The 11,255-nt window shown below is 38.7% G+C and overlaps 1 protein-coding gene across 8 annotated transcripts; it reads left to right on the plus strand.

Moving 5' to 3' along the window:
* Window positions 1-4,769: 4,769 nt before the first annotated feature.
* On the plus strand, window positions 4,770-10,852 carry LOC131162507 (auxin-responsive protein IAA9-like). Of its 8 annotated transcripts, none has more exons than XM_058119078.1 (7): window positions 4,770-5,116; window positions 6,083-6,530; window positions 6,613-6,839; window positions 6,926-7,152; window positions 7,306-7,447; window positions 8,523-8,584; window positions 10,555-10,852. In XM_058119078.1, exons 2-7 carry the CDS (start codon window positions 6,123-6,125, stop codon window positions 10,590-10,592), a joined length of 1,104 nt encoding a protein of 367 aa, XP_057975061.1. In that variant the 5' UTR covers window positions 4,770-5,116; window positions 6,083-6,122; the 3' UTR covers window positions 10,593-10,852. The 8 variants fall into 8 exon arrangements, with proteins under 8 accessions (XP_057975061.1, XP_057975057.1, XP_057975059.1 ...); XM_058119074.1 differs by having other exon boundaries at window positions 4,773-5,116; window positions 6,091-6,530; XM_058119076.1 differs by having other exon boundaries at window positions 4,799-5,144; window positions 6,091-6,530.
* The last annotated feature ends 403 nt before the right edge of the window (window positions 10,853-11,255 follow it).

Consider the following 11,255-nt stretch of genomic DNA (forward strand, 5'->3'; position numbering starts at 1 on the left):
ACAAGATTGCCCTACACCACCTAGTACCGCTCTTGCTCCCAGATATAATCGAGGAGGTTATCAGGTGCCTCGTGGAGGTCACCAAAGGAATGTAGCTCTGACAAGGGTACATGCTTTAATGTTGGGAGATGCGGAGGTCGCAGGCGACGTTATGATATGTACCCTTACTACTTTGTCATGTAAAACTATTGTCTTATTTGATGCAGGTCCCACCCATTCCTTTGTGTCTGTGGGATATGTTAAATTGTCTGATGTTAAGACACAATTATTAGATGTTGAATTGTCAGTAGCAACACCAACAGGGTCAATGGTGAGGTGTCATGGGTTGCTCAGGGGCTATCCAGTAGAAATTCAGGGGAGAATATTACCAGTTGACCTAATTGTGCTAGATATGCATAGATTCGATGTAATACTGGGTATGGACTGGTTGGCAACTAACTATGCTAATATTGTCTGTCATCTGAAAGAGGTGATATTCAAACCATCGGGAAAGTAAGAATTCAGATTTGTGGGGTCACGGGAGCATTCCCTACCTCAGTTAGTGTCGACAATGCAGGTGAGGAGATTACTCCAGGATAGATGTCAGGGGTTTATGGCCTATGTAAAGGAGATGATAGAAAATGAATTGAAGCTTGTCGATACATTAGTGGTAAAGGAGTTTCTAGATGTTTTTCTAGAGGAAATACTTAGGTTGCCTCCCAACCGCGCGATAGATTTTGCTATCGACGTATTTCCAAGGATGGCACTGATCTCTAAAGCTTACTGAATAGTTCCAGTAGAATTAGAAGAGTTAAATGATCAGTTGCGGGATTTATTGAATAAATGGTTTATTAGACCTAGTGCATCACTCTGGGGAGCTCCAGTTTTATTTGTGAAAAGAAAGACGGGTCTATGAGAATGTGCATAGATTACAGGGAAATAAACAAAGTAACAATTAAGAACAGGTATCCTCTACCCCATATAGATGATTTATTTGATCAGTTTTAGGGTACACAGATCTATTCCAAGATCAACCTCTAGTCAGGTTATTACCAGGTGAAAGTTAAAGTAGAAGACGTTTCGAAGACAGCTTTCAGTACCAGGTATGGGCATTATGAATTTCTAATTATGTCATTTGGTTTGACGAATGCTCCTGCTGTATTCATGGATTTGATGAATAGATTCTTTCACCAGTATTTAGACCAGTTCGTTGTGGTTTTCATTGATGACATACTGGTCTATTCAAGGAGTTTTGAGGAGCATGAGATGCACTTAAGGCTAGTACTTCAGATGCTCAGGGAAAAGAAATTGTATGTCAAGTATAGAAAATGTGAATTTTGGTAAAAGAAAGTTGCATTTCTGGGGCATGTTATATCAGGGGATGAAATTTCAGTAGATCCCAGTAAGATAAAAGCAGTGGTGAATTGGGCCAGGCCAAGGAACGTTCAGGAAATCAAGAGTATCTTAGGACTAGCAAGTTATTACCGTCGATTTGTAGAGGGATTCTTAGGATTGTCAGGGCCTTTGACGCAACTAACCAGGAAGAATGTCAGGTTTGAATGGAATGACGATTGTGAGTAGAGCTTCTAGGAATTGAAAAGGAGGCTTGTCATTGCGCAAGTATTGACCATTCCATCAAGAGGTGATGGTTATGTGATCTACAGTGACGCGTCTTTGAAAGGGCTCGAATATGTGTTGATGTAGTAGGGTGGAGTGTAGCATATGCCTCTAGACAATTGAAAGAATATGAAAATAATTATCCCACCCATGGTCTAGAATTGGTTGTAGTGATTCATGCATTGAAAATTTGGAGGCATTATCTATACGGAGAGAGATGTGAAATATTTTATGACCATAAAAGTTTAAAGTACTTCTTCATGCAGAAGGAGTTGAATATGCGGCAAAAAAGATGGTTAGAGCTCATCAAGGATTATGATTGTACTATCAGCTACCATCCAGGAAAAGCAAATGTGGTGGCTAATGCGCTGAGTCAAAAGTCCATAATAGCAACATTGTCAGTAGCAGAAATTCAGCACCTGATCCAGATAGACTTGGAGAGGCTTAGTGTGGAGTTAGTAGAGAGTGATCACTAGACATATATTGCCAACTTGGGAGTGCAGCCTACCCTACAGGAAAGGATTAAAGCTCCTCATAGAGATGACATAGAATTAGTAGAGCTGATAGTTAAAGTGCAGGATGGACAGGAAGAGAAATTTAGTATTTTAGATGACGGAGTTCTGAGGTTCCGTACTATGCTGTGCGTGCCTGCAAGTGTATATATCAGAAGGATGATCTTAGAGGAGGCTCACAGGTCCGTGTATACAGTTCATCCTAGAAGTACAAAAATGTATAAGGATCTGCGAGTCTTTCGAGTGGAGTGACATGAAGCAGTAGTGTTTGATGTGTCAATAGGTAAAGGATGAGCACCAGAGGTCGACAAGCCAGCTATAACCACTTTACATCCCAGAGTGGAAATAGGATCACATTTCTATGGACTTCGTGACAGGTTTACCGTCAGTGCGGCAAGGGTAGAATGCTATTTGAGTGGTCGTAGATCGACTAACGAAGACTGCTCACTTTATTCCTATCAAAGTCAGCTACTCCATGGACATACTGACATAAATATATATTCAAGAGATAGTATGATCACATGGTGTGCCAGTGTCTATAGTATTAGACCGAGACCCGCGTTTCACATCACGGTTTTGGAGGAGCTTGCAGGAGGCTCTAGGGTCTCAGTTATCATTCAGCACAACGTTTCATCCTTAGATGGACGGGCAGTCAGAGAGGAAGATTCAGATATTAGAGAATATGCTACGGGCATGTGTGTTGGATTTTGGGGGTAGTTGGACCCATTATATGTCGCTTGTAGAGTTTACATACAATAACAGCTATTAAACCAGCATCGGCATGACACCTTTCGAGGTGTTATATGGTAGGAGATGTCGTTCTCCTCCATTCTGTGATGAGTTAGGTGAGAGGCAAGTTTTAGGACTAGAGTTAGTACAGTGGGCATACGATAAAGTTCGACTTATTAAAGAAAGAATTAGTGCAACTCAGATTTAGAGTCGACAGAAAAACTACAAAGATACTCATCGCCGGAAGTTGGAATTTGAAGTAGGAGACCATGTATTTATGAAAATAGCGCCACTAAAAAGAACTATGAGGCTTGGGAGGAAGGGTAAGTTGAACCCTAAGTTTATTGGCCCTTTTGAGATACTTGAAAAGGTGGGGTCAGTTGCCTACTAGTTAGCTTTACCACCAATTTTATCTAGCATACATGACGTATTTCATGTTTCCATGCTGAGGAAATACATTCCAGATCCCTCCCACGTGGTCAGTTATGCAGAGATAGAGTTTAGAGATTCACTAGTTTATGAAGAGATACTAATGCAAATCTTAGACAGGAAGGAACATGAGTTGAGTAGTAAGAAAATTTCATTAGTAAAAGTCTTGTGGAGGAATCACGCAATGTGTAACGACCTGCCTATTTTCGCTATATATATTTTTACAACATACATAATAGCATTTATAATAACCCCGATACCCTGCTAAACTGAACTAATCATGATCAACTTGGTCTCATGAGTACCAGAGATATACTTGCTATACATCTTTAATACCTAAGCAGCGGAAAACATAAATTACATATTGAGTCTGTTATATATATTTTATATATATACATTCATCCACAAAAAGACCAAAAAGTATCCTAGGGTCTCAAACCAAAAACCCATCTGACCCTAACTCAACTACTTACCCTTCTGACAGGATAGCTCGGTCAACTTCTACTGCTGCGGGGCTTTATCCGCCCTCCTACCTGGATTTCCTGAAATGTTGTAATGTTGGGGTAAGATACCTCTCAATAAGGGAGATAAACTAATATCAGTGTGTGACAACATGATTATTTTCGTATTATACGTATAAACATTACATAATTCATATCTGGTAAAAATAGTTTGTATCATATTTAAATAAAACATGATTTGTCATAACATAGTTTAACATACTAAATTTCTATATAGGAAAATCATATCATATAACTATGCCATACTGAAATATTACCCAGGATAGATAACTAGTTGTTGTCATGTCTTTACCCCCTGATATGATAACATTGTGCGGCTCGTAGGCGGGACTTAGTAAAGGCTGGCCGACCATGCTAAATCAAATATAGGTGTGTAAGTACGATGTGCCTGTTCCACCTATGCCAGACTACTAGGGGAACTATAACACTCCCATAAAGTCACATCGACTGCCATCTCCCACACTGTATTTGAGATGTGTGGTAGGACTAACATAAACATAATCGTGAACATATAATTACGGTATCGTATTTCGTGGAACTAAACGAAGTCATCATTATGATAAAATAGGCAGGTCGTTACAACTCCAATCAGTGAATTATATATGAATTCTACATAATAAGATTTACATATGGTTTAATGAGACTTACGATTCAAAATGATGTTATTTTGATCTCGAGTCATTTCTATAAAATTTGAAAGATTTTGAAACTAGGGAGATGATCACAAAGCCGATTGAATTATGCATTTTTATAGTCAACCATTCAACAAAAAGAAAAAAAATTAAAAAAAGGATAGTGGGGAAGAGAGATCAATGGCCCGGATTCAGCCACCCAAAGCCACCTCAGCCGTCAGATTCCCTGATCGGCGGACTATTTTAAGAATAAAAGCAGCTCTTCCCGACAACATTTTTAAAAAAAATAACGGCGAAAAAGAAAAAATAAAGAAATAAAAAAATAATTGGTGAGGCCGGAAGGCTAATATCTGTTTAGTATTTATTTATTTATTATGCAGAGCCGCTTTGAGGTTCGCATCGGCACCAAATAAGCTTTTGTTACTTTCTGCCAAATGGAGGGTCCTTAGGCTTGCCTCTCTCTCTCTCTCTCTCTCTCTCTCTCTCTCTCTCTCTCCCCTCTGTGAACTGTGTTGGGAGTAATTTCGCAGTGAAAATTTGAAGGGCTTTAATTGTCCCTCTTGCTTGCAGCAGCTACTGATCCCAGAAGTGTCTTTGGGTAATACGTATTTACCTCCAGTTTCTGAGCTCCTCCGCCTTCAATTCGGATGTTCTGCTTTCAGTTTCTCAGCGTCCCCTTCATGTTTCCATCTAACAAGTTAAATTCCTCGTCCTTGCATTTCTCTGTAAACATACCCTTTTCTCTCTTCTCTTCTTTCAACTATACCCACTTGATGATTGATTGTTTGTTGTTTCTCTGTTAATGCCTCCGTGCGTCTGTTTTGTTTGCTTGCAGTTTCCTTTCACCATTTTCCCTTACTTTTCAGTGTGTTGTTTGCTTACAGTCTCTTAGATCTAATGTTTGATTCATAGGCATCTTGGATTCAGGGTATTTTATGCTCAAGCATTTTATTCTTAGTTCTCTTCACTTGGGTGTTGCAATTTAATTTAATTCCAAACATTTTTCATATGGGTTGGCTACTGTGAAATTTGTAGTTTTCGGCTTTTTTTTTTTTGGGGTGAAACAAATTTTGCTGGGTTTATCATTATTTGCTCGCCATTTTCTTGTTTATTTGTTGTGGTTGACGCTACGAATTTTTGAAATTTCTTTTCCTGGAAAAAGTTAAAATGTCAAAGGTTACGGTCTTTCCTCTGTTCAGCTTTATTTGTTAAGGTGTTATCATTTTAGTGAAGGCAAGATTCCTAGGAGGTTAAACGAGACGCTACTGTAGTTTTCCCTTGCTCCATGTTTGGTTGCCGAGAAAGCTGAGGGGAAAAAGGGAAGGAAAGCTAAATTGTGAGTCCCGCATAGGCTGATGCTGTTTCTGGGGTTCTCAAGTTTGAATTAATGGAAAATTCAGTATTCATAATTTTAATTTTCGTTCATTCCTTGCGTTTTCTCAGCAATCAAGTTGAGATTAAGTACATATAACCCTCGAGGATGTGGGCAATTTAATTTTTCTTTGACTGCTTTTGGCATGGTTCTAAGCTTCTTAGGTGTTGTCTTTTTTGGTCTTTGCTTCCTCGACATTCATTTGAGGATTTTGCTTTTTGTAATTTTGATTTACCTGTTTTTTATGAGTATTTAACTGTTAGGTTTGTAAAGAACTTTAAATGTTCTAAGTTTGGCAGGTTACAAAGCAATTGAGAGTTTTTGAATTGTGATGTCTCCATCACTGCCCGGTGTTGGGGAGGAGGAGAGTCAGAGCAATGTCACTTTACTGGCTCCTTCGGCTTCCTTGGACAGTATATGCCAGAGTAGCACTGAATTAAAAGAGCGTAACTATATGGGCTTGTCTGATTGTTCTTCTGTTGATAGCTCGGCAATCTCCACTGCATCCGAAGAGAATAAGAGCACTCTCAATCTAAAAGCTACAGAGTTGAGACTTGGGCTTCCTGGATCCCAGTCTCCTGAACGTGAACCAGAGCTTTGCCTGCTCGGCTCAACAAAACTTGATGAGAAACCTCTTTTCCCTTTGCATCCTTTGAAGGATGGTAATTACTCATCGCAGAAGACTATTGTTTTAGGCAACAAAAGAGGGTTCTCTGATGCTATGGATGGGTTCTCAGAGGTGAAAAACAAACATTTACTGAAGAAAAAATGATGCTTCCTTCATCTGGATTTAATCGGGAATCTACCAATCTGTGTTGCAGGGGAAATTCCATTCTAATTCGGATGTGAATGTAATGTTTTCGTCCAGGCCTTCTGTAGGCTTGGGAGTGAAATCTAGTACTGTAAAAGAGAATCCTGCTGCTCAACCTGTCAAAATGAAAGAGATAGCACCTTCAAAGATGGCACAGGACAGGCCTCGTGCTGCAAATGAAATTGACCCAAACCAGGGAGGGTCCGGGAACAGCAATAGCAGTGCACCTGCTACAAAGTAAGTGCTAAAAACTAGGACACAGTGTTTCACGAAAAGTTTGGGTTAGAAAATTGGATTGGTATCTGATCTTTCGTTTATGACAGGGCACAAGTTGTGGGCTGGCCACCTATAAGATCATTTAGGAAAAATACTTTAGCCACCACTTCAAAGAACACTGATGAAGTGGATGGGAAGGCAGGGCCTGGTGCTCTTTTTGTCAAAGTTAGCATGGATGGTGCTCCTTATTTGAGGAAAATAGACTTGAAAACTTATTCTGCTTATCAAGAGCTATCTTCTGCCCTCGAGAAGATGTTCAGTTGTTTTACCATCGGTGAGCTATTTTGAATTTTCAATTTGATCCAAAGATCTTGATAAATTTACTAAGCATTTAGTGTCTGTTTAGCTTACTCTTGCATATTAAAGACAAGTATCTTGGTTTGCTTTTCGCATGGGTATGGATATGACAGTTTTGGTGTGATAGCAGGTCAGTGTGGATCCCACGGAGCTCCAGGCAGGGAGATGCTGAGTGAGAGCAAGCTGAAGGATCTCTTGCATGGATCAGAATATGTTCTCACTTATGAGGATAAGGATGGTGACTGGATGCTTGTGGGTGATGTTCCCTGGGAGTAAGTGCCTGTTCTACTCCTACCTCTATTTGATTGGCTTTCTAAATTTTATAGTTATCTTGTTTATGATATCAAGGGTGTGGATGTTCTTTGTTTCCTTCTTTCTTTTTCTCTCTCTTGTAATTCCCAATAAATATGTTACCCTCTTATGAGGATAAGCATGTGCAGCAATATATATTTATATGCATGAGGGATGGACAAACCAAAGAAAAACCCAAAAATAGCCATCACTATACATGACCATCGGTTGTGACTTCCAGTTAAAAAAAATGTGCAGAAAGAACCCATTAACCCATGAAGGAGTATTTTTTCAATCGAGATGATATAGATATAAAATTCTAAATCATCATATGTATGGTCTATAAGAGGTAGCTTGAGTATTGATTCAGCAGGAGTGAAACGTATAACTGATAGAAATACAATCTTTACTGATTCACTATACATACTACAAAATTCAATATGGCAATGTTTGACAGTGAATGGTGCCACTTTGGATGTCATTATTCATGAGCAAACAAGTTCCATTGATGAAAACATTAATAATTTTGTTTTTACATGTGATCCTTAACAACTGAAGCTGATAATTACTATGATGGTTTCCCCCCATGAAATGAGCATGACAATTATCTTATATAGATAAATAATTTGTTTTCCATATCCAATTTCACCAGATTCTATCAGTTCTAATTTGGGTCTGAACCTAAATATTTAAATTTAGTTGTAGCGTTTAGTTTTAGTTTGTCACTTATTTAGTTATATTAGTGGAAAGATTGCAACTGATAAAGATCACTTATTTTAGTTTTTTCACTTATTTTAGTTTTTCTGGCTTCCCGTCCATGAGCACAATTACAGCTATATTCTACACCTTGGCATTTTAGATAGTTTGTTTATCTTTTAATCAGTCAATTTGTTCGCCTATTCATGTTCTTTCTCTAATAAACTGCCCTTTGTTTTGGAATCAATCATATTCACTGAATGCTGGCATATTAGTATTTGTTGCCTCAAGTGTTCTTTTACAACTGATTGGTACTTAGTTGTGCCTGCAATGTAATAACTCATTTTCGGCATATGATAGGATGTTCATCGATACGTGCAAGAGGCTGAGGATCATGAAGAGCTCTGATGCCATTGGCCTAGGTGTGTAATACTTCATGTACCATTTAACTGTTTTTAACTGATTTGAGGTCTATATCTTCTGTTAGAGGAAAAGTAGCATCATATTATTTGGAACTTGTTTTCATGTTTGGCTCTCAGGCAAGATATTTTCCTTTGCAGGGTTTTGATCTTTGGGATATCTATTAGATTACCACTTGACCTATTAGGTTGTAGGTCAACAATGTTTATCAAGCTTAAACACTTTACTGCATGTGCAGCCCGATAGCACGTGGAGAGATAAACACACAATATATATTTTTTTAAATACTACTGAATAAATTCGAGCGACAAGATTAGTATTGGGTTATCCAACATCGGTCGTGGAAAGGGCTAGTGGTTAGTTATTAAGTGTGAGGAAAAGCCTCACTCCTTAAGCTAACTTTTGGGGTTGAGAAGGTCCTAGACCACCCAATGATGGTATTAGAGCCTAGTTCACCAACATTCTCCCTAGTGTGTCGTGTCTGGGGAGACCCCAATGGTTGCCTTTCTGGGAGAGATCCCGATGTGTGAGGGGGAGATTGTTGGGTTATCCCACATCGGTTGTGGAAGAGGTTGGTGGTCAGTTATTAAGTGTAAGGAAAAGTTTCACTCTTTGAGCTAGCTTTTTGTGGTTGAAAAGACCCTAGACCACCCAACAATTAGAACTCAGGGCCTCCTGATAACCAGCTCTGATACCATGTTAGATTACCACTTGACCTAAAAGTTTAAGCCGTTAGGTTGTGGGTCAACAATGTTTATCAAGGTTTAACAATATCCATGCATAGAAATGTATAGCTTGGAAATCTTGTAAGCTAACCATAAGTATATAACCTTAAAAAAATAACGTTAAAATTCAGGAGGGACATTTGGCAAGTCTTCAGTGTAACAGGCTAACAGCTATGTTGGTCTAAATATATAAGCTGACACCCCTTAAACTGGGATTGTATTGCTGGCAACATGGATGTTCAAAGCCCCCCCCCCACCCCCCCCCCCCCCCCCCCTTCCCATGCAACCCAAAACAAATCCAAGTAACAAATATGTTCAGATTTTAGAGAGAGATACTTGCATATGTTTGCATATGTGCAGGTAAAGTTGAGAAAGTGGACAGAAAATTAATGCTCTGCAAACAAGGAAGGTTTGAGAAATTTTGGGAAACTATATGATAAAAAACATGGAAAATTAAATATATCTTGATGGCATGATAAAGGTGCAGGCAAGAAGACTAGGGAAGGAAAGTAGGGTAGGGAAGAGAAAGGAAGAAAATGTGTTGGATAAATGTTGACAAAAAAAAAAAAAAAGAATTAAAAATTTTACTTGTCAAAACCACAAGCAGTGGAGTACGTATATTGTTTTAACTTCAATATTAAGATTTACATAACTCTTTTTAACCTCAAAATTAAAACTTTGTAGATTTGAAGGTATAAAATGTGACAAATAACTCGATATATCCAAACACAAATTGCTCTCTCTATCCCAGAGAAGAGTATCGATTCTATCAGCGCTTCACCTAATTATAGTGGTATTATGTATTATCATGTTATTCTGATTGTGAATTGATTAGTCACTCCAACTTATTCAAAAATTGAGTTAATTTCCGACAAAATACCCTGGAGGCTTTTCCCCTGTTGTGGCAAAACTGTAAATATTGATGAAGTCCGCAATATTGATATTTTCCAGAATCATTTTTGTCATATGTTGCCATTGCCAATATTCAGCTGCAGTCCAGTGATATGTCTTGTTGGTCCTTAAATTTTGAAAAGTGTGATCTAGCTTGTTGCGGACCTTAAAATCACGGACCACTTTTACATGTAAAAGCAGAAAGGACAATATTTCATTATCCTAGCATAGCATGGGCAAGCACTGTTTTGGCTTCTAAATAGTTTGCTGGATTGATTGCTTAGCATTTAGCGTGCTTTTTCCTTTGAATTCAATGAGTGCATTTCTCATGGGGAATATTTTGGCCTTGTGCACAGCTCCAAGGGCCATGGAGAAGTGCAGGAACAGGAATTAGCTACTCAGCAGTCAGGATGGAAATTTGGCAGGGGACCCAAAGCATACACTCGTGCATGTAAAATGGGTATAATCGGGTGTTTGGACTGGACAGCAGATCATGGGTAGATTTTATTATTATGTTGTCAATTGTTATGTTTTCGCTGCCTGGGGTTGTTTCTCTGAGCTTGGACTCGAGTATGTTATAATTCCAACTCTTAAAAACCCTAATATGTGGGAGTGTACGTCTGCAAGGTTATTTATGTTTGATGCATTTCCTAATCCCATATGTCGTCTATGGATCAAGTACATTGGCTGCTGAACATCGTTGTGTGCTTGATTGAAGTCCAGGAACTTGTTCATGGTTATCTATGGTATACAGGCTTGTTGGCAACTGCTTTGTATGTATGGCTTGTAATTAGTGAGATCTGTTGCACATTTAAAAGCTGCATTTGATTAGCGTTTTCTGTGGACCGATAGTTTGTGAGCTACTCCCCTCCATGACCCTGCACTTGCTTGTTGCAGAACCAAATAGCAACCTTGGAAGCACCGGTTCAGGTTTAGATTTGGATCTTCAACAAAAAAATGAATACAAATATGTATTGAATTTAACTCAAATTCACACTTTTGAATTCAGCCTCAAGAACCCCATTCCCAAATGCCAAAGTTACAGAATGAGATTGAA

Source organism: Malania oleifera, chromosome 8 (assembly GCF_029873635.1).
Source record: "Malania oleifera isolate guangnan ecotype guangnan chromosome 8, ASM2987363v1, whole genome shotgun sequence".
Lineage (NCBI taxonomy): Eukaryota > Viridiplantae > Streptophyta > Magnoliopsida > Santalales > Ximeniaceae > Malania > Malania oleifera.

Coding starts and splice junctions, on each gene's coding strand:
- LOC131162507 (XM_058119078.1), top strand. CDS start 6,123: ATGTCTCCATCACTGCCCGGTGTTGGGGAGGAGGAGAGTCAGAGCAAT. Junction 6,531..6,612: donor CTATGGATGGGTTCTCAGAG/GTGAAAAACAAA, acceptor TCTGTGTTGCAG/GGGAAATTCCATTCTAATTC. Junction 8,585..10,554: donor CTCTGATGCCATTGGCCTAG/GTGTGTAATACT, acceptor CCTTGTGCACAG/CTCCAAGGGCCATGGAGAAG.